This window comes from Rhinolophus sinicus, linkage group LG15 (assembly GCF_036562045.2).
Source record: "Rhinolophus sinicus isolate RSC01 linkage group LG15, ASM3656204v1, whole genome shotgun sequence".
In the NCBI taxonomy this organism is placed as follows: domain Eukaryota; kingdom Metazoa; phylum Chordata; class Mammalia; order Chiroptera; family Rhinolophidae; genus Rhinolophus; species Rhinolophus sinicus.
This window is the reverse complement of record NC_133764.1, coordinates 449,733-477,630: the sequence shown is the minus strand read 5'-3', so window position 1 is coordinate 477,630 and position 27,898 is coordinate 449,733. Positions and strand designations below refer to the sequence as shown.

Sequence of the window (27,898 nt, the reverse complement as noted above, 5' to 3'; positions counted from 1 at the left end):
AGAATCCCTGCAATATCCTTGGGATGGGTGAACATCCACCCCCTCATGAGAGATGCAGAAACTGGCCCAGAGAGGGGAGGGGACTGAGTCCAGGTCCCACCTCGAGCCAGTAGCATGGTGGACAGGGGTATCTGGCCCAGGCCCCTGATGCCTCGCCACCAGCACCTCCATCTCCCCGGTTACTGGGGTGGGGGTGTTCAAGCGAGGGGGGCAGTATCGGAGCCAGGGATACTGGAGCAGCAACACCTTACCTGTGGCCACCACCCCCAACAGACAAGGCCTGAGGCCTGTAAACCTACTGCTGGTGCTGGTGGCGTGGGCCAGGGACACTGTAGTGAGTGTTCTCCCATCCTCCCTGGGCCCAGCAGCAGTCTGAGTCCCTGGGCAAGGACAGAGTGGGACCAGAGTTGGAGCTCTGGGCTCCAAGCCACAGACTGGCTTTGGGTGAGCTGTGTCCCTTTCTGGGTCTCAGTTTCCCTCATCTGTAAAATGGGCAAACTGTTGATGTGACTCCCAAGGTTGTCCCTGCTGAAGGATCCCCAACATCCTGTGCCCTGTCCGGGTGGCATTGTGGGTTCTAAACTGTCCTGTGGGAAGTTGTGTGACCTCGGGCAAGTGCCTTAGTTCCCTCCTGGGGTAATAGCAGTGGCCACTCCATAGGGCTATTGGAGGGTAAAGGGAATAAATGCAGGCACACAGCCAGTGCAGGACCTAAGAGTCCATGTTCAGCAGACAGCAGCTGCCACTTTCCTGCCACATCCTCATCACACCAACCTGAGAACTGTTCCACCAGACCCACAGCACCCTCCAGGTGGACAGGCCGGGAATTATCACCTGCCCATCTCCTGCTTCCCTCTGTGCCAGCTGCACGGTGGTGGAAGGCAACACCTCACCTTGAGGGAATGATGCAGACTGTCCTAAGGGTTGGGACAATGGCCATCAAGACCTTGGATTCAACTTCCTCTTCCTGCCATGACAGAATAACAGAGCCTGCACTTACCCTCCTGCCTTAGCAATAAAAAACCCAGGCAAAATCTATGAAATCATGGCCAACAGGCAGCACAGCAAGCATGCGATCCCTGAGAGAGAGAAGGGAAACAAGTGAGGCAAGCTGTAGGGTTGTCCCAACCCCCTCCAGGCTGTGGCACAGGGAGCAGGCCCTGGTGGAGGCCGGGAGTCTCCCTGGGTTGAGGAGACAGGGCTTGCTCAGAATTTGCAGGGCAGAGTACTAGAGGAGAGAGGGCCGCACAGAGCAAGTACCAGAGACCTGCAGAGGGCTCCCCCTTGAGCTTTCAGTAGGTGACCGGGCAGCACGTGCATGGGAGGAAACCAGAGAGGGGGAGAAACCTGCCAGAAAGGAGCGGCTAGAACAAACCCCAGTGCTCACACAGGACCAGAGAGTGCTTACGTCCCCACAGCCAGGGTACAGACTCCGCTAACACTCAGGGTTTGCAGGAGAGTCCTCAGAGGTTATTACGTAAGTAGTAAGTCCTAAACAGGAGTCACTATACTTTTTCTGTAAAGGCCAGGTAGTAAATATTTCAGGCTTCGCAGGTCCTATGGTTTCTGACACAACTACTTAGCTCGGCTGTTATAGCAGAACACAGCCGTAGACACCACATAAACAAATGTGTATGTCTGTGTTCCATTATTTACAAAAGCAGGCAGTAAGCGAGACTTGGTCCATAGTCTGCCAACTCCTACCCTGGATTAAATCTGCTCTGGTCCCACCTAATACAATTTAACAGCAAGCCTTTAAAGTGTTAAATTGTTTTCAAGCAACTTTACTGTATCCCAGAACAAAGCTCAAAAATAGTTAAAGGAAAAAAATCAAACTCCAGCACCGCACAACATAAAATTGTCTGCCATCCAATAAAAAATCACCAGATACACAAACAGGAAAAAAAATGACCCACATGAGAGAAAAAAAAACTATCAAAACTAACCCAGAATGGATATAAATGTTACAATTGGCAGATGAAAACAGTTATAACTGTGTTTTATACATTCAAAAAGTTAAAGACATGGAAGATATTTTTAAAATAACACCATATTGAACCTCAAGAGGTGAAACAATTCAGTATTTACGATGAAAAATACATAGGATGGGATTAATGGCAGATTAGACGCTACGAGAAAAGATTCGTGACCTTGAAGATAATCAATAGAAATGATCCAAAATGACACACAGAGAGAAAGAAAAAACAGGACCAGAGCATCAGTGAGCTGTGGGTCAACTGCGAAGATCTAATATATGTGCAATTGGAGTCTTAGAAGGTGCTGAAGTGGGGAGGGAGACAAAAACATTGAAAAAAGAATGGCCATAACATTTCCACATTTGATGAGAACTATACATCCACAAGTTCAGGAAGTTCAATGAATTCTGAGCAGAAGAGACAAAGAAAACTACATCAATGCACATCCTAATCATGTTACTTAAAACCAATGATAAAGAGAAAATCTTAAAAGCAGCCAGAGGGGAAAAGACCATTACCTACTGAGGAACAAAGGTAAGCAGGTTTCTCCTCAGAATCGATGCAAGCCAGAGGACACAGAGCAAACATCTTTAAGGTAGTAAGTGGAAAAACTGTTAACCTAGATCCCATACCCTGTGAAAACAGCGAAAACTCACCAAAACTGAAATCAACATTACAAATGCTGAGGAATTTGTTTCCAGCAGAACTGCGCTGCAGTTATTGCCACCTCCTGTACAGATGGCGTGGCTGAGACCCCAGGGAACTGCAGCTGTCTCCGTGGTGGAGGCACAGCCCCCACCCTCTCACTGGGGATCTGAAACAGACACAGGAAGTGCTGCTCTCCTGTCCTCAACCCCTCCTCCAGCTGGAGGGCTGGGGCAGACCTGGCTGCAGTGCCTGTTTCCCATGTTCTCGACATGGCTCCTCCTCCGGTGCTGGCTGGATTACTGAGATGCCATCTGAAAGGCCTGGAAGGTTCTCCAGGCATTGAGGGATGCCTCCTGGGAGCCCCTGGCCCTACTGTGGGCAGTGTCCCCCCGCCGACTCCCGGTGCTCCAAACCAGTTTGCCCATCCTCTGGCTCTAAAGGTCTGTCACCAAGTGTAGTCCTGCCTCCCTGGTAGACAGGGAGGGAGTCTGGTGACAGTAACAAAGCCTGACCCAAGCCAAGGCCAGCTCGCTGACACTTGTACGGGTGTCCCTTTTCCTGGAGCCAAAGAGGGGTAATGATGACCACTCAGATTTTCCAGAGGGAGAGTCACTGCCAGCTGGTGTCATCCTGTTTCCAGGCTCCTCTCCTGGGGTGGGAGGGGTCCTACCCATCTTCTAGCTGTGACTCCACTCTCCACCTGCCAGAGCCACTCTGGGTCCTGAAGCAAACCCCTGGCCATCAGCACTGCCCAGAGGGTAGATGCCCAGGGCTTCCTGGTTCTGCCACTCTTCCCCTGGGTGGCCTATGGCTGGGCACTTCCCCACTTGAAGCCTCAGTTTCTCTTCTGGGGAACATTGGGAGTTGGATTGAATGATCTGAGGTCTCTCCCCCCCCACACATTCATCAGCTCTGGCACGTTCCCCGCCCTCCACAATATTAAGCCAGAAGCCTCTTTAAAGCCAGTTAAAGAAAGCTCAGGCATCCTGATACCAAATGGCTGCAGCGGGATGGGGTCAGAAGTGGACCCTGGTGCTGCCCTGAGCCGGCTGCCTAGGAGGCTCGGCCCGCCCAGCACTGCGTCCCTGCCCTGAGTCTCCAGCCCTCCCCAGATAGACATCAGTCTCCTCAGCATGGTCAGGAATGCTGCAGAGACAGGGGCTGGCAGAGCATGGGGAAAGGCTCCCAGGTGACCAGGGCTGTGCCCTGCGGATGACACAAGAGGACAAGCTGCTCTCTTTACCCGCCAGCCTCAAGGGGCCTTAGAGTCCTCCGAGCTACCAGGCCTGCAGGTGCGGGGTCCAGCCAGCCAGACCACCCCACAGCTGTCAACAAATGGCACAAACTGAGGATTTGCAAATTGGAAAACCTCAGACAAATAAAATCGAAAGCCTTTACAACCTTAGCTCCTCCAGGGCCCAAGAGCGACAGACACCATGGAGTCACTGAGCATCTCAATCCCCCAGGAAGACCGGCCTGGAAAAGACTTGCCCGAGATCACACAGGCGAGCCAGGGCCGGGCTGAGCGCCAGCCCTGCGACCACCTGCTGCCCACGTCCTCTCTACTGCATCCCACCAAGCCCCTGCTTCAACTCCTCCAGGATGGGGAGCTCACCACCCCTCAAACCGGACTTGTCTCAGAGAGAGGCTGTCGAGAGAGGGGTGAGGGAAGAGAAGTGGCACTTCCTGAGGGCCAGCGACATGCCAGACACCACGCCACGCGCTTTACCCCTCTTCTTGCCATTTGCTCTCACCACGACTTTGAGGCAGGTGCTGCCATCACCAAGAGGATGGACAGGAGAGTCAGAGGCGAAGCAGCTGTCTCCGGGCAGATGGCCACATACCAGCAGAGTTGGGGCTCAGGCCTGGGTCTGCATAATTGCAAAGCCTGTCTTCCCACTGCCCCACACGGCATTTCACCTGGGGATCATGCGGACCCCACGAAGGAGGCTGGTGCAGCCCACCCAGGCCAGGGCCGCCAGGACGTAGGGCGTGGTCCTGGGGCATCAGTGTCTTGTGGGCACTCACGACTGTTACTGCCTGAAGACAAGTGTCACATCCCCATTTTACAGATGAGGAAACTGAAGCCCGAGATCCCGCAGCAAGGAGGTGGCTGAGCCAGGCACGGGTGCTGGGGCTCTGAGAGGACCAGACCCCCCTGCTGGCCCAGGGGAGGACCCTTGGCTTCAGGATGAGCCTGTCACACCAGGGAGACTGGGGCTCCGGGGAGCCCGGTGCAGGCTGGCCATGCCAGAGAGCCTGGTGTGACCTTCGGCAGGCCCTGGCCTGCTCTGGGCCTCGGTATCCTCATCAGTGACATAAGTGTGACAATAGGCCCCACCTCACAGTGACAGGGGAGGGCACTGCCTGCAGGTCTGAGGCTGTCTGCCTGAGTGCTCCTGGAGCCAGGCGTGTACCCAGCCCAGAGGAGCTGGTCCCCCTTCCTGGCAAAGGTGCTCCTGGCTCTCCCCAAATGCTCGGTGAAGATGCAAATGGCGATGGGTAGGAAGGCTTTGCCGAAGACGGGAGCCAATAGCTGCGATTATGTTATCAGATGGTTCCCCATCTGGCAGGTGAGGGCTCTGGGCCCTGTGCTGGCAGTTGCCAGAGCAGGCAGGAGGCAGCTGCCCAGACCCACTGTGTGCCCCTGGGAACAGCTGACTGGGCCACGCTGGGGCCTCTCGAGGCACTGAAGCTGTCCTGGTGCTGCCCAGCTCAGGGACAGTGACAGCCTTCCCTCCTGGTCCGCTGGGACCCGCAGTGGCCTCAGCCCCGTCCCCTGTTGTCACCAATCCTGTGGTCAGGCTGCTGCGCCCTCCTGGAGAGCCCAGTGTTTGGGAGCCTGATGGGGACAAGGAGCCTCGTGAAAACGCTTTTACTGCTGAGTCAAGCTGGGGGCTGGCAGCGAGTCTCCATTGCTCAGGAGGGGCCGGGCTCAGAAAGAACAGCCAAGACGCTGCTTTTCCTGGGAAAAGGGGGCTTAGAGCCTGCACACTGGGTTCTGGGCCCAGCTCCTCCAGTTATCAGCTCTGTAACCTTGGGCAAGTCATTTGCCCTCTCTGAGCCCTATCAGGCCTCAGTGTCCTTATCTGGACAGTGGAGACAACACCTACTTTATTCCAGTGTAGGTAAAGTGCGCACTCAGCACTTGGCGTGTAGCTGGTGTTTAATAAATGCCTCATTAAGTTGCTTTTGTTCTCCTGGAGCTGAGCCATGAGCCAGGACTTCAGTGTATGAAGAAGGTGGGGACCTGACAGAAAAGATGTGGGCTTAATCGGGCATCATGATGTCTGGTTCCTGTCCCTTCCTGCTGTGTGGCCCTAGGCAAGAAACTTAACTTCTCTGGGTCTCTGTTCCCAAGCCCTGGCCTGGCCGGCATGAGATCTGGGTCCTAGTCCAGCTTTCATCACTCATTTTCCCTCAGTTTCCTCATCTGTACATGACTCGTTCCTGCCCTTGGGCCGTCCGCCCCCCAAGCTGTGAGGCTGGTGAAGGGATTGTACTAGGAGCCGGGTCGCATGTCATGTATGTGTGCGCGCGCGCTCACGCCCTCCCCCGCCTCCTCCCCACCCAGCCCAGCCTCACCCCTGTCTCTCAGAGGCTGCAGCTGAGTGGGGCCGGGGCTCATCCCTCCTAGGCGTGATGCTACAGGCCCGGCCTCTGGTATGCAGCTGGAACCCCACAGCAGGTTTTTTCCCCAGATAAATCACTGGCTCCTGGGGGCTGCGGGCGGGGCAGGCAACTTGGTAAGTTGGAGCCCACTGGAACTGGAAGATATCTCTGAGAGCCCAAACTGCCTGCTCAGAGCCCCACAGCCAGTGGAGTCCTCTGAGACCCAGGACCCACCCATCTCTTGTCCTAGAGGCGTCTAGAATCACAGGGCAGCAAAGTGTCGGAGCTGAAGGGACCCTAACAGTCTTCAATGCCTGTACCCATTTTACAGATGGGATGCCTGGGGCTCAGAGAGGAGCTGGGGCTTGTGCCAGGTCACACAGTGGTGGAGGCAGAGCTGGGACCTGACCCCAGCACTCTTGGCTCTGTATACTGTGGCCCTTTAGTTCCATTCTAGTCTTTTGGGAAAGAGGGGACCTGGTGGTAGCCCTGACAGGAACACAGCTTCCCAGGTGGCCGAGTGTGTGCTATGTCACTTCCCTGCCCCAGGAGCTGCCTGCGCTGATGACAACAGGCCAGGCTGAGGAGGTGGTAGGCTGGACCACTCTGACTCGGCGACAGGAGCCCTGGTGGGAAGAGGTCCAGGGGTCGGGCCGGGCGAATGGACACTGGGATCTCCGTTCTAGAGCTGGGAAGGGGGCGTTTCCCCTGCATTGCTACCAGGGGTGAGAGGAGGATGCGGGGGCCAGGGGAAAAGAGGTGATTCATGAGGAGAGAGAAGGCAAGGAGAGCTCCCGGGTAGGCGGATCAGGCAAAAGGCTCCGTCAGCATTTGTCAGCATCCGTCAGCGTCACGGCCCAGCCCCTGCGAGCCTGGGAAGCAGCCAGAGCAGGGGAGATGGAAGGATTGCAGGAGCTTGGATGACCGGCCCCTCCCTGCCCGCCAAGGCCAGGCAGGATGGGCAGGGGACCACACAGGTCTGGTCCCCACCCCTCCACCCAAGAACTAGCTAGGTGACCTTGGTAGGGACTAACCAGTCAGGCCTCAGTTTCTACATCAGAGAAACGGGGCAGATAACGCTACCTGAGATTATAAAGTGCCTCACGCTCAATAAACAGTAGTCAATGTTATTGTAGATGGCCCACGAACACACCTCGGATCCCAGGATGGATGTGACAGGGAGGCAGGTGGGCTGGAAAGCAGGGCCTTAGTGTACCATGGTGCGTGGGGTGTGACTAAAGCCCTGTCTCCTCTGTGTCTCAGTATCCCCATCTGCAGGATGAGGTGCGTGGCCCCTATTGGCTCCGAGACCCCTCCTGTTGGGCCGGTGAGGCTCCCTGCCTGCTCTCTGAGAGGGCAGTCAGTCTCAGCAATGAGCCCCCATTCTTAGAGGGATGAAAGCAGGGGACAGTGCGTACCTGTTCGGGGACCTGCAGCAAAGCACCGACTGTGCTATCAAACAGATCGGGGTTCAAACCTGAGATGGACTTCTTCCTGGCTATGTCACCTTAGGCAGGTGATGCTGATACCCTTATGGGGCTTTTGTGGGGAACAAATGAAATCATGGGGTGGGGGTCCATGAGACTACATGGAGTGGCTGGGTCTCAGCCCCAGCCGTAGAGATATGGGGAGGCTGCCCTGAGTGCCCAGTCTGGCCCTGGACACCCCTATCTGGCCCCATCACTGGGCCAAACTGTTTGTCTTTCTGTCTGGGGGAGATTAGACTCCGGCTATTCCCATGCCACGCTGGGATCTGATGTCTGCCTCCTTCCTACTCCTGGTGGGGAGGACAAGAACAGATGAAGGGGAACCCTGGCTTAGCAGGTCATTTCCTTGGGGCTTAGTTTCCCCACTTTCAAAAAGGGAGTGGAGGCTGGGTAATGGGATCCGAACAGGCCCTCCCATGGGACTGGGTTCCATGATCTCAAGTCAGGCACCCACGTCAGCAGCACCTTCCTACCCCACAGCAAGTGTAAGGAGGGTTCTTTAGCCTGAAGGCTATGACGGCCCCTTCCTCCTCCCCCTTCTCCTCCTCTTCCTCTATCTCTTCCACATTCCCTCACCCAATTCCGTCTTCACAACAGCCAAACACGCAGCTTTTATCCGCAGCACCTCCATGTTACCAACCAGAAACCTGAAGCCCCAAAGCTTCCTGGGACAGGCCAGGCTCCTTGACACAGGCTCTCTGACTCGCCTGGCCCCTCAGGGGACAGAGACTCAACATCTCTGGAAACCTAAGCTGTGGCCACCTCCTCAGCTCCTGACCCACTTCTGGCTTCTTTGCCCAAGAGCTCCCCCAGGCCCTGTCTGTCAGCCAGGATGGTCCCCAAAGCCAGCATCCAAGTCTTGTGTGATTTGCTACCCTGCTCTGGGCCTGGAAAAATGAAGGAGTTAGATTCCACTAGAATCTAACCCAAGGCCAGGGCAGAGATTGCTAATCACTCACTGCTCTCTACTGAGCCCAGACCTGGCCTCAGAATCCTTCTCATCAGTTATGTCAGGATGTGCTCTGAAACCATGAAAGGGCACTTCCTATAAGCAGGAAGAAGCACCCACTCAAGGTCATGGCTGTCTCTACAAGCAGTGAGCTCCTCTTAGAATATGTGTCAGTGTGTCAGCCGAGAATGTCTATCCACATTGGGGACACTGCACAGCTTGGCTGGGGTTGGGAAGGGGAGTTCCAGACAATGCTTGAGGTCCCTTATAATGGTGAAATTCAACCCAGGTGGACAACCTTTGGCTGAACTCACGTGGCTTCCACCCTTGAAGAATAAGCCATCCCCAACCCCATCCCAGCCTGAAAAAGTTTTGCCATTGCAAAGCTCATGAAGAGGCTCAGAAAGGGAGAGCAACTGGCTCTCAGTTGGCCAGCACACCCCGGCAACAGGCACATTTGAACTCAGGCCTCCAGGCCAGCATCAGATGGACTCAGGTGAATTCTCAATCTCCATGTCTACTCCCCGACCCAACAAAAGCAACACCAGAGAGCTCATGGTGTGTGTGAGAGCCTGCACTTGTCAGGGGTGAATCACAGCCATCCCCAGGGACAGTGAGAGAAAGCCCCGCAATTCCTTCCTGCCCCACCCCATTGCAGAGCCTTCTCCTGGGTAATCTGCTCACCAAGCCTGGGGAAATCAGAAACACCCCCCAACAATGCACAAAGGCCCTTTGAGATGAGGCAGCCCACTGTTACCTGCCAGAGGACCCAGGCACCCTATCCCTTTGCAAAGAATGAGGGCCCTCACGAAGGCAGGAAGGCAGCCAGGAGACCCACAGGGGACTGCGGTGGACTCTCCGTGTTGGTCTCCGAGTGCACACGCACTGAGGTGGGGCGATGCTGGGGCGGGCCAGCATCCTCTCCAGGGACACCCACCAACGCTGGCTTACCTTCTGGGCCTGGCTGATCATCTTGCGCACCACCTCTTTGATGTGGGCCTGCCCGTCGATTGGGGGCTGCATGTAGACACTGGCCCGGGTCACACCACGGTAGGCAATGGTGTCAGGCCAGCCCAGGTCCAGCTGTGGGATGGAGCGGTCTGACTTCTGGGGCCAGTACTCCAGCGAGGGTGGCGGCTCGGCCTCTGTGAGGGCCCCGCCTGCCCCACTGGCCTCCTCACCGTTCCCGACTCCATTGTCCTCCGGGCCCTGGGGGCAGCTTGCGTCCCGAGGGTCCTGGGAGCCCGGATCATACACCTCGATGGTCTCCAGGATGCGCTGGAGCTCCAGCTCGGAGAGGAAGTCGCGGATGTTCTCCCTCTTCAGCACCTCGTAGAAGGCCTCGGGGCCCTGGGCCACCAGCGCCTCCAGCGCCAAGCGCTGCTCTTCGCTGTAGAAGAACTCGGGCTTGGACTCGCTGGAGCGCCAGTTGACATGACTGTTGTCCAGACACTGCACCTGGGAGAAGGCCATGATACCACCTGCCCAGTGCTTCTGCAGAGGTGGGCAGGAGAGGAAACACTCACAGCACGCTCTGGGGCCTCAGGGCTGCCGCTGCTCCTCAGCTTCTCCTCTGCCCGTAAGGAACCTGAAGGAGAGACAAGGTGAATCCAGGCGTCAGGTCAGAGTGCAGGTGGGCTGGGGAGGGGCGAGACAGGGCAGGGGTGAAAGAGATGGGCGGGACACGTCCCAGGGCCCAGTGTCCTGTATCTGTAGGGGACAGGGGACCCACATCCCAGAAGATTTCTGCAGCTGCCTGAAGTCCTAGGGAACTTCTGGGGGGTGAAGAGGGCTTGCAGGGAACTTCCCATAAGTTTCCAGTAGTGGGAAGCAGGAAACAGAACCGCCGGCCTCTGGCCCTGCTCAGTGGCGTCCCAGGGCTTCCGGGAACGAGGAGGGAGGGGAGCGGGGGAGGGGGTCTTAAAAAATCCCTGGGCACCTGGGGCGGCAACCCGAGGAGCCTGCGGGAGGAGGGTAAGGGACGCGCGGCAGGTGGGCACTGAGCGCGGGCCGGGACTCGCTTACCCGGCGATCGCGGGCGCGGCGCAGAACAGGCGAACAAGCCGCGCGGGCGGAGCGCTGAATACAGGCAGCGGCAGACCGGTGACTAAGTGCCACCCCGCCCACCCCGCCGCCGCCACCGCCGCCACCGCCTCCACCTGCGGTCACGTGCGGCCCCGGGGGCGGGGCCGGAAACTGATTCACACCGCCGTCGGACACAGACGTCCGGCGGGTGTGCGCCCGCCTCCTCTTCTGCCCCCGGTTCCGCGTAGAGCAATTCTGACAAGCTCAGGGACTAAAGTCCAAGAGCTGATGGAACATTGCTGCCCAGAGAGGGACAGTATTCTTCCTGAAGACACACAGCGAGTCCACAGCCTTGGCACTCCTCTACCCCCAGGGCCTGGGGTAACCTGGTCAAATACTCACTACCTGTGCCCAGTTTCCTCGGGTGGGATGGGAAGTACATGCAGATGCCCGGTTGTCTAGTTGTGGAAGTAGAGTTGGGCTACTAGGTTGGGAGTCCCCAAGGCAGGGATAGGGCACCATCTGACTCAACCTGAGGAGCCTTCACAGAGCTTGGTGTGGACAGAGCAGGTACCAAGTTCTCAGGAATCTGTTCCCTGCTGGGAGAGTCCCCCTCCCCCAGGACTGGTCCTATGTGGTGAGCAGGGCCCCACCTGAACGCTGGGGTGAGAAGAGCCAGAAAGGGCTGCTGTGGGCTGGGGTCAGGCCCAGCTCTCTGCTCGGCGTCCCTGGAGCTTGGGACCCCAGTTATGGGAGGTGTGGGGACCACATCTGAAAGCAGGCTGCCAGGGCGGGGACAGCAAAGCCCATTAAACTGGCTGGACAAACAGCCCCCACCCCATCGCGTGCCACAGCCAGTCAGCCATGCACCTGGCCCAGCCCTTCCTGTCCCCCACCCCCTGCCACTTGCCCTGGATGGGCCTGCTCTGTGCTCTGGCGGGGATTGGGTCGCCGAGGACAGTGTTCTGTGCTGCTGAGGGCTACAACCCTGCCCCCCCAGGACTCTCACGGCCATCTGTCCGCCTGTCAGTGGCTTCCATCTGAGCAGGGACTGTGCTCTCCCAACCCCAGCACCTCTGTCCTGCACTCCACCCTGGCCCTGGGGCACCACACTTTGTCTGAACATGGGCCCAGAGCCCAGGCCCCTGCACTCTGCTGAGTACAGTCCGACAAGTGCCCCCAGCCCTTCCCAGGTCGTGCATACGTACCTGCATCCTCCCCACCACGGGTCGTTCCAGGCGGCGGCCACTGCCCTGGGAGGCTTGAACCTAGATTTATTAGCCTCTGCCACTGGGGACCCAGAGCATGACCCTCTCTGGGCCTCAGCTTCTCTTCTCCTTTGTCGTTATCACAGCACAGAGGCCCTGGGGCTCATAAGGGAGTCCTGACTCTCAGGGCTTCAACCCCTAATTATACTTTCACAGGAATTTGTTTTTAAAAAAACCAACAGAGAGCTTGTATGCAGCCTTCACCCACTGCCCCCCATGGTATCATCTTGCTAACTACAGCACAAGACCATCACAGCCAGAAAGTTGATGTTGGTTCGATCCAGAGCTTGTTCAGTTTACACGAGCTCGTGTGTGTGTGTGTGTGTGTGTGTGTGTGTAGACGTATGCAACCTTATCACAGCCTTATTACAGATTTGTGTAACCACCACCACAATCAAGATGCAGAACTATTCCATCCCCACCAAGCTCCCCCTCTTTATAGCCACACCACACCCCTACCCTCGCCCCTGGTAGCCACTGGCCTGCCTGTTCTCCATCTCTGGAACTCGCCCAGGTGGCTGTGTGAAGCAACAGCTTGCTCCTTGCTGTGGCTGGCTGGCATTCCATGGTGTGGATGGACCACAGTCTGTTTAACCATTTCACCTGCTGAAGGACAGTTAGGTTGTTTCCAGTTTGGGGCTATTATGAGTACAGCTGCTATGAACATTCATATACATATACATATGAAATTATGTATATTCTCCATTCCCACCAACAATGTATGAGTGATCCAATTTCTCCACATCCTTGCCCACATGTGATGTTGCCACTATTGTTTTGTGTTAGCCATCTCAATAGGCGTGTAACAGTCTCTGATTGTGGTGTTAATTTACGTTTTCTTAATGACTACTGACATTGAACATGTTTTTATATGCTTATTTGCCACTTGTATATACTTTTTGGTGAAATGTCTGTTCATGTGTTCGGCCATTTTCTAATTGGATTGTTTGGTGTTTACTGTTGAGTTTTGAAAGCTCTGTATAGAATCTAGATACAACGTCTTTGTCAGGTGTGTGATCTGCAGATATTTTCTCCTAGTCTGTAGCTTTCCTTTTCTTTTCTTTTCTTTACTTTTTTCCCCCAAGTATATAATACAGTTGACTCTTGAACAATGAGAGAGTTAGGGGCACTGACCCCACCCCCAACCCCAACCCCCACCCCACTCCCTACACAGTGGAAAATCCACATATAACTTTTGATTCCCCCAAAACTTAACTACTAATAGCTTACTGTTGACTGGAAGCCTTACTGATAACATAAACAGTCGATTAACACATATTTTGTATGTTATATGTATTACTGTGTTTCCCCGAAAATAAGACCTATCCTGAAAATAAGCCCCAGTTAAGATCGTCAGCCAGATGGATGCATTTACTACATTATGATGATGTTCCAGAAGAAGATGACATGACTGTATCTGAATAAATGTAGATTGTTGTACATGAAAAAATAAGACATCCCCTGAACATATGCCTTAATGCATCTTTTGGAGCAAACTTAATATAAGACCTGGTCTTATGTTTGGGGAAACACGGTATATACTGTATTCTTACAATAAAGTAAGCTAGAGAAAAGAAAATGTTATCAAGAACATCATAAGAAAGAGAAAATACATTTATAGTATTTATTGAAAATAATCCACCTATAAGTTCAAAGCCATGTTGTTCAAGGGTCAACTGTACAATATTATTAAGTGTAATCACTATGCTGTACATTAGATTCCCCAGAACTGACTCATCTTATAGCTGGAAGTTTGTACCCTTTGACCAACATCTCTTTCCTTCCACTCCCCAGCCCCAGGTAACCATCATTCTAGTCTCTGTTTCTACCTTTGAATTCTGCATATAAGTGATATCATGCAGTATCTGTCTTTCTCTGTCTGACTTATTTCACTTAGCATAATGCCTTCTAGGTCCATCCATGTTGGTTGCAAATGGCAGGATGTCTGTCTTTCTCATGGCCAGATACTATTCTTTTTTATATATATAGTATATATATATATATATATATATATATATATATATATATATATATATGTTTATCTGTTGATGGACACTTACGTTGTTTCCATATCTTGGCTATTGTGAATAACGCTGCAATGAATATAGGAGTACGGATATCCCTTAGAGGTAGTGATTTTGTTCCTTAAAGATATATAACCTAGAGATGAGATTGCTGGATCATATGGTAGTTCTATTTATCATTTTTTTGAGGAACCTCCCTATTTTCCAGAGTGGTTGCACCAATTTACATTCTCACCAGCAGGGCACAAGGGTTCCCTTTTCTCCACATCCTCACAACATGCTGTCTCTTGTCTGTTTTGATAATAGCCATTCTAAGAGCTGTGAGGTTTAGATTTGCATTTTTCTGATGATGAGTGATGTTGAGCACCTTTTCATTACCTATTGGTCATCAGTGTGTCTCCTTTAGAAAAATGTCTATTCAGTTCCTCTGCTAATTTTTAAATCAAATTGTTTGTGGTTTTTTGCTATTGAGTTATATGAGTTCTTCACATATTTTTTTGATATTAACCCTTTATCAGATATATGGTTTGCAAATATTTTTTCTCAGTTTGTAGGTTGCTGTTTCATTTTGTTGATGGTTTACTTTGCTGTGCAGAAGCTTTTTAATTTGATGTAGTATCACTTGTTTCTTTTTGGTTTCTTTGCTTTTGCTTTTGGTGTCAAATCCAAAAAATCCTCTCCCAGACTGATGTCGAAGAGCTTACTCCTGTGTTTTCTTCTAGGAGTTTTACAGTTTCAGGCAGGTCTTACTTGTATGTTCAAATCTTTGCTCCATTTTGAGTTGATTATTGTGTATTGTATAAGATAGGGGTCCAGTTTCATTCTTTTGCATGTGTCTATCCAGTTTTCCCAACACCATTTATTGAAGAGCCTGTCCTTTCCCCATTGTATATTCTTGGCTCCTTTGTCATAAAGTAATTGACCATATATGCATGGGTTTATTTCTGGGCTCTCTATTCTCTTCCATTGAGCTATGTATCTGCTTTTGTGCCACTACCAGACTGTTTTGATTACTATAGCTTTGTAATACAGTTTGAAATCAGGAAGAGTAATGCGTCCAGCTTTGTCTTTCTTTCTTTCTTTCTTTCTTTCTTTCTTTCTTTCTTTCTTTCTTTCTTTCTTTCTTTCTTTCTTTCTTTCTTTCTTTCTTTCTTTCCTTTCCTTTCCTTTCCTTTCCTTTCCTTTCCTTTCCTTTCCTTTCCTTTCCTTCCCTTTTCTTTTCTTTTCAGGTTTGTGCACTTATTACTGCTTTATTTCCTAAGCTGGGCAGGCGGTGATCCTGGAGCAGGAGGTCCCTGAACAAAGGTGTTTGGAGGATGGCATGTCACTTAGTAGGGGTAAAGGAGTTGGAGGATGAGGAGCGATTCTTACGGGCAGAGGTGGTGCTGGTAGAGCTGGTGGTAGGGGGATGGCCCTCCACCTGCCTGTGGATGTGGTGAGGAGGTCCTGGGATTTATGAACAACCTGCAAGTCCATGCTCCTTGGTTTGATGTTGCTGGAATTCTGTCCCAATGGCTTTGAATTTTATTCCTGTTTTTGCAGCTCGTCTTGGTTTCTGAATTCTTCATTTTTCATGTAGTGACCATGACGAGCAGCAGTGTGAGGTCAGTATCAGATCTTCATCTGTGCTTGAACTATGGGTCCACCCACTGCAGCATTGCACCCACTCCAGATCATGCTCTTTGGTTTGCTTACAAAACTGCGACCTGGCTGAGGCCATGCCAGAGAGAAAGACCCGGTCCTCTCTGCTTCTCCTGCGGGGGCCTGCGGACACCACTGCTTTTCTTTCTTAAGACTGCTTTGGCTATTCAGAGTCCTTTATGGTTCCATACAAATATTTTGGGATTGTTTTTTCTATTTCTATAAAAAATACCATTGGAATTTTGCTAGGGATTACAGTGAACCTGTAGATGGCTCAGGGTAGTATTGCTGTTTTAACAATATGAGTTCTTCCAATCCATGAGGATGGAATATATTTCCATTTATTTATATCTTTTTCAATTTCTTTCATCAATGTCTTAAAAGTTTTCAGTGTACAAATATTTCAACTCCTTGGTTAAATTTATTGCTAGGTATTTTATTCTTTTTGATGCAATTATAAACAGGATTGTTTTCTTAATTTCTTTTTCTGATAGTTCATTGTCAGTGTATAGACACAAAACTGATCTTTGTATATTAATTTTCCTGCATCTTTACTGAAGTCATTTCTGTAGCTTTTCATTCCTTTCACAGATATCTTACACAGAGCACAAGTTTTTGATGAGATCTAATTTATCAATTTTTCCTTTTATGGATCATGCTTTTGATGTCAAGTCTAAAAACTCTTCAGCTTGCCCTAGGTCTCAAAGATTTTCACCTATTTATTTCCCTAAAAGTTTGATAGTTTTACATTTAAGTCTGTGACCTGTTTTGAGTTAATTTTTGTGTAAGGTGTGAAGTTTAGGTTGAAGTTAGCTTTGGCCTGTGGATGTCCCCAGGAGGGTTTTACAGTGGAGGAATAATTTCCTAGGATCCCAGAGTGAGGGGTTGGGAGAGCTGAACCCAGGTCTCTGTACTTTTCTTCTGCTCCCGACTGCAACATCAGCATCTGGACTGGCTCCCAGGCATGAGTCAGGCCTAGTCAGGGATCGGGAACATCTTGATTAGCCCTCAAGGTGGTATTTCAGTGGCCAGTTGGGAAAGGATCATTCAGTCAATCAACAAACATAGGCAGAGCCTACCATTCATTGGCTTGTGCTGGGTACTGCTGGGGCCTGGCTCCTCCCTGGGCCCCACGGTCACAGACTATAGGGAAGCAGGACAGACACAGGTCACAGAATTGCTGGTGCCATGGAGGAAGTCGTCCTGGAGCCTCAGGAACCCAGACATCCACAGAGTTGAGAGGAATGAATATGAGTTCCCTGGGTTTAGGCAGCAGGAGAGGGTGTTCCAGGGAGAGGGAACAGCAAGCACAGGGGCCCAGAGGTGTGTGTGAAATTGGTGGGAGTGAGGGTAGCTTGGTGGGTGGGGGCTGTGAATGGCGGTTAGAGCCTCATGATTCCTCCTGCAGGCGTGGAGGGCCGCGGAAGGGTGTGCGCAGGGAGGAGCATGAGCAGACGGATGGTTTTACAAGTTCCTTCTGCTGCTCACAGGGAGGGTGGCTTAGAGGGGCCAGGGTGGTGCAGTCAGGAGGTGGTGCAGTTTCCCTGGTCACGATGCCCAGTGGCTGGACTTGGCATTGGCCGCAGGGAGGGAGGGCTTGGGAGAAAGGAGAGGAGCAACTCCCAGGCTTCGAGTGTGGGCCCTTGGCTGGATGCGGGTGGTGACGCCAATGTGGTGACGCCAATGTGCAGCCCACAGAAGGCGGTGCTCTGGCAAATCCAGAAGCCCCTGCCCAGTTCCCTGGCCCTCACTGTCCCGCAGCTGCTCACTCCTGAGTTGACACATTTGGGGACTCTGTTCAAGTGGCAACACCTTTGCTGTTGTCATAAAGGAGAGGTTGTTTTTTCTTGCTGTTCCACACAAATACTTGGGTGGGCAAACTGAGCTCGCAGTGCCCAGAGGTGAGGGATGCTCCAGGGGGGAGCCTGGAATAGGCTGAATAAACTTAGTCAGAATCTCCTGACTCGGGCTTTCTGAGCCGTGATGTAGCTGTGACTCTTCGTTTGTCCCTCCCAAGACGGCTGGGTCCTCATGCCGCCAGAGGCAGCTGGTCCAAGCCCAGAACCTGTCAGGAAGGGCCCATCACCTAGCCTCTGAATGCTGGACCCCAGTGGCCACAGAGTCCTGCCGTGGGCTGTCCTGGGTCTGACTCTGAGATCCAGGCAACCTATGCCCTTTCTGTTCCTGAGTTCTCGCATCTGCACAACAGGTGGGGGTGGAGGTGGTCGGGTAGAACAGCTGGATCAAAGGGTGCCTGAGCTTCTTTAGGGTTCTTTCCGGGATCCGTTCTCCCTCTCTTTCCCTTTCTCTCCTCTGGTGCCTTTCTTTCCTCCTTCCTCCCAACTTTCCCCCTCTGGGCCCAGCCCTGGACGACTTGATACCTGGGATTGGGAGATGATTCAAACCCATTGTCCGCCCTCAGGGAGCTCCCAGTCTGGTAGGGGAGGTGAAATGCACAAGCACACAATTGTGACCCAACCCTCCGCCTAGAAGCCTTATGAGGAAGCTACTTTGCCCTGGGAGAGAATGGGGAGAGAGTCAGGGAAGGCCTTCGGGGACAAGCCCTTTGCAATGGGCCATGAAGCAGGAGGTAAACAGGGGGGGGCCGGAGCCCTGGGAGGAGGAGGCCTGGGTGTGTATGAGAAAATACAAACAGGTCAGGTTTGTATTGGCTGGCGGATGGGCGCCAGACGGGAGGACCTGGGATCCCTTGTCAAAGGCCATGGAAGGGATTTTTCTTCCCAGGAAGTTATGGGCTCCAGGGATGTGGGGCGTGCTGGGGGTTCCTGAGAAGTAAGTGGTATGAACAAAGCTGTGATTTGGAAAGGGTGGGGAGGACGGACGGGAGGAAGGCAGTGAGGAGCTGGTGCCCAGGCTGCATGCAGAGGAGATGGAGCCAGGGCAGGAGCCGAGTGAGGCAGGCAGAGCGATGGCAGGAGAAACCGTAGGACTGGGGGCGTGGGGGAGGTTGGGGGAGGGAGGGGGAAGGACAGGCGACCATCCCTGGGGCTCGTCCTGGAAACCTGGATGTCGAGAGGCTGGACCAGGCTGGAATGTGGGGTCCTGGGAGGAGGGTGACCTGCTCTAGCCTTCTTGCCTAGAGGAAGGGATCCAAGACACACAGCCCACCCCCATGGGCTGGCCATTGAAGGAACTGCCTTTCAGAAGGGGCGTTTGGAAGGGACAGTGCTTCACTCAGGAAAGCCCTGTCTCAACAGGGAGCAACGTGGCGTGGAAACATTGATGTCTGCCATGTGGGAACTTTACACCCCTCACCCAGACCCTCGAATAGGCCCCCGTGGCCCAGCAGCTCCATTCCCGTCCTCTCTGGGCACCATCGGGAAGGTTCTGCTTCTGAGCTTTCCCATAACTGCCATCTCCTCCTTTGCTCTGTGCTCCGTGGGCCTCTGCTGAAAATCCCAGAAGGACAGGAGCCAAAGGTGTTTAGAAAGTGTTTCCTGGAGGAACAAGTGAACATGGGATTGGCTCTGCCCATCACTAGAGTGTGCGGGTGAGCCAGGCAGAGGTGGGCCCCCAGCTGCCACGGCGGGTAGAGGAGCAGCCCCTGCAGGAGCCGGAGCCGGACTGAAGCTCTCAGGGGGGCTTCCCGCAGGGTGGCCCCTGCACAGCGCTGACAGGGTTTTGCTCCAGCGGTTCCATAGGGAGGCCTGGACTTAGGGCACAGTCCTGACTGGGCTGAGGTCCAGGACATTCATTAATTCCTCCATTACTCACCAAATGAGCAGTGCGGCTGCTCCTGCCACTGGGGGGATGGCCACGGCAAGACCAAGTCTCCGTCTTTGCCGGTCCCATGGGGAAGAGGCAAGAAACAAAGAAAGTGCCCAAGGCATCCAGGGGAGGAAAAGGGGTGTGAGGGAGGGGACAGGCAGGAGTGCAAAGGGGTGATTTCAGCTGGAGGAGGTGACCTCTGAGCCAGTTCCCTGAGAAGGCCTGAGCAGAGGGGCCACAGAGACCAGATGGGAGGGAGGCTGGTTGGAGGAAGGGCTGGAAGGCCAGCTGGCTGGCACCTGGGGGGAGGGAACCAAGGAAGGAGATGAGCCCTTCGGCCCTGGGCATGGGTCTGGGTGACAGAGGGGCCTGTGAACTGCTGAGAGCCTGAGCCACCGGAGAGCTCTGGGGAGGGGGTGATGGGCTCCCCTGTTGTTTTAAGAGTCATCTGGAAGTTCCTGAAGGCAGCTCAGGGTGGGGGCCAGGGAAATGCCTCTGCCCTGAAGCTACCTCCCCCAAGGGTGGGAGAAGGTTCCCCTCTCTAGCCTCCATCTGCCCCTTTGGGGCCGGGGGCAGGACGAGGGAGGGAGACTGGTCAGACCTTAGGGGACAGAATAGTTTGCAGAGGCTAGCTCCTTTCTTATGACCCAGACTGGGACACTGAGGCCCAGGGCCCAGCAGCAGCTGGTCAGAGGCAGTAAGACAGCCAGGGCAGGCTCCTACCCCAGCCCCGGTCTTGCCCAGCCCAGGTATTCACATCTGTCTGGAGGGGCACTGTGGGGCAGGTGTGGGACTCTGGGCCTCTCTCTCATGCAGATGACGTGGGTTGCGTGGTGCCATCCGAATGCCTGCGGGCCTGTGGGGCCGAGATCGGCTGCTCCAACATTGCCTACCCCAAGCTAGTCATGGAACTGATGCCCATTGGTGAGGCTCTGGTGGTGTCCGGGTGGGTAAGGGGGACCAACTAGGGTAAAGGGCCCTGAGGGCTGGGGTTGGGGCACTCTGGATGCAATGCAATGCTGTGTGGCATCCGGGGGGGTGTTCTGCTCATCAGGGAAGAGAGGAAAGTAGTAATAATAGAAAACACTCACATGGCGCTCACCACATGCCAGACACGATTCCAACGGCTTCACGTGTGAGTGACTTGCATCTTCCTCTCAGGAACCCTATGTGCTGTTATTGTCATCTCCATTTTAGAGACGGGGAAACTGAGACCCAGAGAGGTTAAGTGACTTGGCCAAGGTCACATGGCAAGTGAGCTGCAAAGCTGGGGTCTAAACCTGGAGAATCTGCCTCCAGAGCTTGTCTTCTTAACCTGTGCGGTCCCATCCCTTGAGAAAGGGCACAACTTTCTCTTCTTCCAGGCCTACTGGGTGCCAGGCCCTTTTGTACACTGCTTCTCCTTTTAGCTGTGAGTGAATTATTAGCTGCGTCTTACAGACAGGGAAAGTGATGCACAGAGAGGGGGAAGTGCTTCTCCAAGGCTACAGAGTGGCTGAGACACAAACTCCAGTCTGTCCAGCCCCCAGCCCACTGCTTACTCTGCTGGGATCAGGAGCTCAAGCCCCCTTGTGAACCTGCACCTTCCGCCTTCCCCTGTGACACTGTGGGCCAACAGATAAACTACGGGGCAGGTTTTGACCTTTTCCATGTTTCCCGTGGCAGTGGATATGGGTGGTGAGGTCCCAGTCCCAGAAGGTGTGCAAGCAGAACTAATATGGAAAGGGGAGTGGGAGGTCCCACCAGTGTGATATGCGGTGGTGAGGTCCCAGTTACAGGAGGTGTGCAAACAAATGAACGGCAAGGGCATGGGAGGTCCCACGTAAGCAAAAAGAGCAGACAGCTTTCTGAGACCCTCTGCAGCCTGGTTTCACCTCCAGATTCTCAGACGCTTGAGTGTCCACCTCCCTTCCTCTGGCCTCCCAGGTGGAAGCTGTCTGGCCTCACCCTGCTCTCCCTCCCTCCCAGGGAGCTGAGGCCCTGGGGACATGAGTGCACAGACTGGGATCAGAACTCGGCTCTGCTACTGGTTGGCTGAGATATTTGGGGCATGTCACTCTCCACTCAGAACTTCAGTGTTCTCATTTGTAAGTTGGAGACAATGACGCTTACCCACCCCTCAGCGTTGCTGCTGGGATTAAGCATCATAATTTAGGGAAATTGCCTGGCATAAGGCTTGGCTGCAGGTGTGGAGTCCCACCGCTGGGCCTTGCCTTCCCTTTCTGTTTTAGAGGGGCTTGCTAAGCTCCCAGGGCTGACGCCCAACCGTCACTGGGCCACACCCTCTCTCTAGGCCTTGAGCTCCCTGTCTGAAAAATGGGTGGAACATAAACCCTGAGTTAATCCACCTCCCCAAGCAAGATTAGGAGGGTGGAAAAATGTTTTGGGGAAAACACTTTTTGAACTCACTTCCCTTTGGGCCACATCCCAGTCAGACTGATCCATGAACAGAGAGGACCTGACTCCTACCACTCACACCGCTGGTCAGATGCAGAACCTGGGCCAGGCCACCGAGCCAGACAACAAATGGCACCCGTAAGGCTGAGTCCTCAGGAGGTGGCCCGGTCAGACCCACCTGAGGGTAGAGGTTGGAGGACAGACAGGCAGGGAATCTGTGGAAGTGGGTGGGTGGGGAGGTGCTTAGATGCTTGAAGAAAAATCGTAGGAGGCCTTGGAGAGAGACTAAGACCCAGAGAGGGGAGGTGATCAGCCTGAAGCCACACAGCACTGAATCCTCCCCACCCTCACTCCCTTTCCAGCCCAGGACTCCTGGAAGCCATTGCACAGCAGTGCCTCACCCACCTCGATGTGGACCCCTCACTCTTTTTCAGCCAATCAGAGGGAGGGTGGATTTTTCTATCTCCTCTTCCACAGAGCCAACACGAAAGGGGATTCCCTGTGCCTGCTGGGGCTTGCCATGAACAAGAAGGCCCCAGATGCTGGGCCACTGAGCCCTGCCCAGGGTGAGACCACCAAAGCCAGGGTCCTGCCCCAGGCCTTCTTGACTCCCCCACACCACCCCTGAGTCCTACCTCTGGCCTGCTGTGGGACCCTGGGCACCTCCCTTCCCCTCTGAGCTTCTACTTTCTCATCTGCCAAATGGGTCAATAATTCTTCTGTCAAATGAAGTTACGGGTGTGAAGGGGCCCTGCCAACTGCAGAAACGAGCAGGCTGAGAACGGCCCCCACGACAGAAGCAGCTGCAGGTGTGACAATGACTGCCAGCACGCCACAAGGCACGCAGCAGCTGTCCCTCACCCACAGGTCTGCGGGGGCTGATGGTCGCAGTCATGATGGCCGCACTCATGTCCTCGCTGACCTCCATCTTCAACAGCAGCAGCACACTCTTCACCATGGACATCTGGAGGCGGCTGAGGCCACGCGCTGGCGAGTGGGAGCTGCTGCTGGTGGGACGGTATGGTGGGTGGGTGCTGGCCCCAGGGAGGGGCTGAGAAGTCCCCAGCCACATGACCAGCCCGTGAGGCCCCACCAGAGGTGGGCTTTGAGGGATGAATAGGAGTTTGCCAGTTGGAGAGAGGAGGATGCCAGGAAGGAGAGGAGCGGAGAGGTCAGAATATCCTGTCCATCCCTCCTCCACGTCACTCTGTTGGCCACCCCTTCGTAGTCCCAGCCTTCATCTTGGATGCAGCTCTTACCCTGAGTGGCATCTCTGAGTGAGTCTGTCGGGGACAGCGTCCTCCCCTAGCCATCCCAGAAATCTCTCTGTCTTTCAAAATCTGAGCCCCTAACCCTCCGGATGGTTCCCAGCTGCCCCAAAGAGGGCCCTGAGCCAGAACTCAGGACTGGCCACAACTATCCCTCCAGCCCCCATACCCCTGCCCCCACTGAGCTTCTGTCCATTTTCCCCTAGCCCTTCTTGTCCCCTACTTATTACCTCGATGACTCACCACAAGTACCCCCTCTTCCATGCAGCCCTCCTTGATACCCCTGACCTAGGAATGAGCGCCTTGCCCCTCAACACCTCCCACAGGGGACTATCACCAGATTCCTCCACAGCACAGGTGGCCCTTATAAGTCCAACTTGTCTCCGCAGTGCTTTTCCCCAGGGGGGCGGGCAGGGGCTGTGTCTGGCCCATTCCTCAATCCTCTTGTTTGGCTGGGTACCTGGAGTCCTTGGGGGTGAACTCAGCAGTGGATGATGAGCTGGTCCCCAAGTGTGTGCATGTGTCTGTCTGTCTGGGCCCTCTCCCAGGTCCCGCCCCTCCTGACTCCCTCTGAGAACATATGGCCCCTACTCTGCTGGTCGAGGGGCCCAGCCCTCTGGTGCTTAGCTTGGCTAACAGTGCTCTGCCCGGGAGCCCATGGCACTCATTGGCAGGGTGGGGTCTCCCCCAGAGCTCCAGGCAGTTGTCCCAGCGATGCAAAGCAGCCAGCTTCTGTCAGAAGGGCCCTGTTGGGACACGCCAGACAGTAGGCAGGTGTGAGCTCATCTGCAGGCTCATAGCTTCCTCCAAAACAAGGCGCCTCTCCCTCCCGCCTTGCAGGACACTTCAGTGTCAGCAGTCCTCCCCCGGACCACCTCTCCTCCTGCATGTGTCCCCGCCCTCCTCTGCCCTGGCCTAGAGCCTATCCCCTCTGACAGACTCCTCCCTAAATCCATCCACGCTTGGCCATCCTGGAAACTGGGACGCACACGCCCTCCTGTACCCAATGTTTGCCTCAGCCCTCTGGCCTGGGACACTAGTAGCCGCAGTGCCCACCTAGTAGCCCTATGTCCCCTGCCTACTACTTCCCCAGCTCTTCAGAAGCAGGCTTCTTTCCTGCTGCCACCTGAAGCAAAGTCCTGAACGGGTCTCCCCTCTATGCCAGCTCACCCCCGCCACTTCCTCCAAGTGAAGCCCCGCCCCGCCCCTCCTCAGGCCCTGCCAGCCTCCTTCAGGCGCATGGCTGTGTGCTGTGGGGCACATTGCTCCCCTTCTCCAGGTCCCAGTTCTCTCAGCTGCCAATCTGGTGGAATGCAAAGGCCCAAAGTTGGGTGCTGGGCCGGGATTCAGCAATACCGCACCCCCTCCAGAAGCACTGGGGCCCCCGCTAACACCTCCTGCCTAAAATAACACCGCTCGAGCTGTGTCTCCTAGGCCATGTTAGGGCTTACATTTCTGCAGCCTCGATCGAAAGAGATATGGGATTAATAGAGAGGAGGGCAGCAGAAGGCACCCCGAAGCCTAGGGAGGAGGCCATCGTGGGGCAGAGACGAGCAGGGACATGCTGGGGATGCCAAGGTCTCATCAGGGTGGGGGTGGCCAGAGGAGCTGTCACAGGCCTGAAGGCAGGGACAACCCCAACTCTGGGGCCCTTTGCTAGCCCCAGGCCCACTCCCAGTCCTCCTCTTCCTTCATTTCCTTCCCCTGCACCCCTTCTATCTACCCTTCTCTAGTGTTTGCAAATAGTTCCCTAGGCCTCCCTGGTACCCTGTGTCAAACTGAGCAATACGGGAATCCAGAGAGATCAGAACGCCCCCAAGCCCCACCACCCCCACCACCTGAGGGTCTCCCATCTGACCACAGCTGCAGCCCAGGAGCAATGGAGGGGGCCAGTCATCCTGTGGGCTGTGTGTGTGTGTATGAGGGGGAGTCAGGAAGGCTTCCTGGAAGAGGAGGAGGAGGAGGAGGGCCTTGATCTGGGCCTTGGCAGATGAGGGGCTTTGCTAGGGGAGGAGTTGAAAAAGGCATTCCGGGCAGAAGGAACGGCCTCTGGTTTTGCGGTCCCTCTGGCAGCCAGGTGGTGTCAGAGTCGGAAGAGGAAACCCTAGAGGGCAGCAAGAAGGCCAGGGCCCCACTCCAGGCTGGTGTTGGACTATGGGAGCCTATGTGAGGGGGGCAGGGTGGGACAGGTGTTAGTGGAGTCTGCCTGTGCCTTTGAAGAGGGCAGCGCCTGCACCTACCAGGCTAAGGGTTAATTAGCCTTAATCAAGGTGGCACCTCCTTCCTCCCCCCCCCCCACCTCAGGCCTGGAAGGGAAGAAAGGGAGGTGGGCAGGCAGGCAGGTAGGCAGGAAGTAGGACCAACCCCAGCTGCACACGTAACCTTTGTTGCCCCTGCTGTCCTGTGCAGGATTCCAGGGGGTCTCACCCACCACCCACCTCGGGAATGAGGGGCACCCAACTGACACAGGGTCACAGGGTGCTCAGCTAGGGAGGAGCAGATGGAACACCTCGCCCAGGCTCTGTCCCCTTAGCTGAGTCGCACACCCTTCAAGGCTCCAGGGCCCTCTCCTTCTGGAAGCCTTCCTGGATTAATGCCTCCTCTGGGCTGGCCCAAGACTCTTCAGTCCCTTAGCCCAGCGCTGAGCTCAGGGTGACAGGCTCGTCGGCTTTCTTTGCTCAACACTGAGTGCTGGGCAGGGACCAGGGCCCGCTCATCACCGAGTCTGGGCTCCTAGCACAGTGCCCTATACTCAGGTGGGTTCTTAGTGAATAGTTTGTTGGATGAACAAGTGAAACATGTTGGTGCTGTGGACGGGCCCGCACCAAGAAGGGAGGCAGGCGGGAGCTGAAAGGCGTCCTTACAGGGTAGGGAGGGGCAGGGGGCTCACTCTCGCTGGTTGAGGTCTCAGGCTTTGCGGCTGAGGGGTCCAGGTCCTAATCCAAAGCCAGATTGCCTGGCTCCAAACCTTGCATTCTTAGGACAGAGTTCGCCCTGTGATGGGTGAGCCAACATTCAAGGGCTGCAGCAGGCAGAGAATGTGCCAGCTAGAGGTCACAGCTCCTGCCAAGACCCACAACTATGAGAGAGCGTGATGTGTTAGACGACCTGCCAGGAGGTCGGTCTGGCCTGAATGTGAGGGCAGCAGCTCATTCACATAGTCGCCAAATGTTTACTGAGTACCTACTGTGTGCCAGGAGAGGCAGCAGTGAAGTAAAGACCGAGACTTCTGCCCTTTTGGTGCTTTCAGCTGGGAGGGGGAGACAGACGGTAAGGAAGTAAGCATCCAAATATATGTGCACATAGAAGGTGGGACAAGTGCCTTGAACACAAGTGGGAGACCCTGGGGGTCACGGGGAGGTCTCTCTGAAGAGCAGACAGGCTGAGTCGGAGCTGTCCCTGCAGGTGGCCGGGAGCCATGGAAGGGTTTGGATCGGGCAGGACTGGCCACGTCCCTGGAGGAGTGGCCCAGGAGCCAAGGAGGAGACTGGAGCTGAGGCAGCAGGGCACAGATGGAGAGCAAGACTTAGTGAGCAGGGGACGTGGGGGAGGGTAGTGGAATGGCCTTGAGTGAAGAGCACCCACTGCCGGCCCGCAGGCTGGTCATCGTGGTGCTGATCGGCGTGAGCGTGGCCTGGATCCCCGTCCTGCAGGGCTCCAACAGTGGGCAGCTCTTCATCTACATGCAGTCGGTGACCAGCTCCCTGGCCCCCCCGGTGACTGCCGTCTTCGTCCTGGGCATCTTCTGGCAGCGTGCCAATGAGCAGGTGGGTGGGGACAGGATGTGAGGTCCCCCCTGGGGTGGGCTGCAGCTTGTCTGAATCTTCTCCTGCCACCTGTGTGCACCTGGGGGAACCTTGACCTTCCTGAAGCAGCCCCCGCTGCCTCACCTCCTCCTCCTCAGGGAGCCTTCTGGGGCCTGATGGCAGGGCTGGCGGTGGGAGCCACGAGGCTGGTCCTGGAATTCTTGCACCCGGCCCTGCCCTGCGGCCACGCAGACACGCGGCCTGCCATCCTGAGCAGCTTCCACTACCTGCACTTTGCTGTCGCCCTCTTCACACTCAGTGGCGCCGTGGTGGTGGCCGGAAGCCTGCTGACACCAGCGCCCCAGAGGGCTCAGGTGAGCCCGCCCTGAGCCCTGACACCAGACCCGTAGCAACTTCTGAGTTGGGTCCCATGCTGACCCCTTACCCTCTCTTACTCAAGAATTTTCTAGTTCTTGACCCCTAACCCGGCCTGCCCCAGCTCCTGGCCCTTTTTGAACCCAGCTACCCTCTTTCATCACTGACCCCTAATCCTGTATGGGTCCGCCCCCATCCGGTAACACCCCATCCCTACCCATTCCCTGCAGATCCAGAACCTTACCTGGTGGACGCTGGCTCGGGACCTGCCTCCGGGAGCCAAAACAGGTGCACACGTGACCCTCAGCACTCCCTCTCCCTCCCATCCTCAAGGGCTTGGAGTGTTGGGAGCTGGCTGTGGCCTTGGGACCCTCATCCATCTCTCTCCTTCTCCACCTCCTCCAGGTGACGTCCAAGCAGCCCAGAAACATGCTTTCTGGGCCCGTGTCTGTGGCTTCAATGCCATTCTCCTCATGTGCGTCAACATCTTCTTCTATGCCTACTTCGCCTGACGCTGCCCCCGGGCAGGAAGGTGGGAGCCCTCAGGTCCAGTCTTTTCCCCAATGAGGACACCAGGTCCAGAGAAGGGTGACACTCCCCTCCCCCCCGGCTACATGGCGGGTCAGTGCCCAGGGACTGGCTGAGCCAGCAAAGCAGGAACCCTGAAGAATTAGGGAGGAAATTAGAGAAAAAAGTGTGATACTTCAAAAATGGTAGTCATAATTGGAAAGAAAATTAGATTTCTGATGGACA

At 54.8% G+C, this 27,898-nt stretch overlaps 2 protein-coding genes across 4 annotated transcripts in view; one reads left to right on the top strand and one right to left on the bottom strand.

Annotated features, from left to right (window-relative positions):
* FAM83G (family with sequence similarity 83 member G) overlaps nucleotides 1-13,040 on the bottom strand; it is a 29,985-nt gene extending 16,945 nt beyond the window's left edge. The window contains exons 1-2 of one of the 2 annotated variants that reach the window (XM_074320880.1): nucleotides 10,698-13,040; nucleotides 9,624-10,260 (exon numbers count right to left, since the gene is read on the bottom strand). In XM_074320880.1, coding sequence (XP_074176981.1) covers nucleotides 9,624-10,145 — 522 coding nt within the window. In that variant the 5' untranslated portion in view covers nucleotides 10,146-10,260; nucleotides 10,698-13,040. The remainder of the gene's footprint in view (nucleotides 1-9,623; nucleotides 10,261-10,697) is intronic. The other variant, XM_074320879.1, reaches the window with a different exon arrangement.
* The window catches only part of SLC5A10 (solute carrier family 5 member 10), a 60,903-nt gene extending 33,005 nt beyond the window's left edge, over nucleotides 1-27,898 (top strand). Inside the window, exons 10-15 of one of the 2 annotated variants that reach the window (XM_019753759.2) lie at nucleotides 20,176-20,283; nucleotides 22,624-22,774; nucleotides 26,623-26,791; nucleotides 26,929-27,144; nucleotides 27,376-27,433; nucleotides 27,551-27,898. In XM_019753759.2, coding sequence (XP_019609318.1) covers nucleotides 20,176-20,283; nucleotides 22,624-22,774; nucleotides 26,623-26,791; nucleotides 26,929-27,144; nucleotides 27,376-27,433; nucleotides 27,551-27,657 — 809 coding nt within the window. In that variant the 3' untranslated portion in view covers nucleotides 27,658-27,898. The remainder of the gene's footprint in view (nucleotides 1-20,175; nucleotides 20,284-22,623; nucleotides 22,775-26,622; nucleotides 26,792-26,928; nucleotides 27,145-27,375; nucleotides 27,434-27,550) is intronic. The other variant, XM_074320882.1, reaches the window with a different exon arrangement.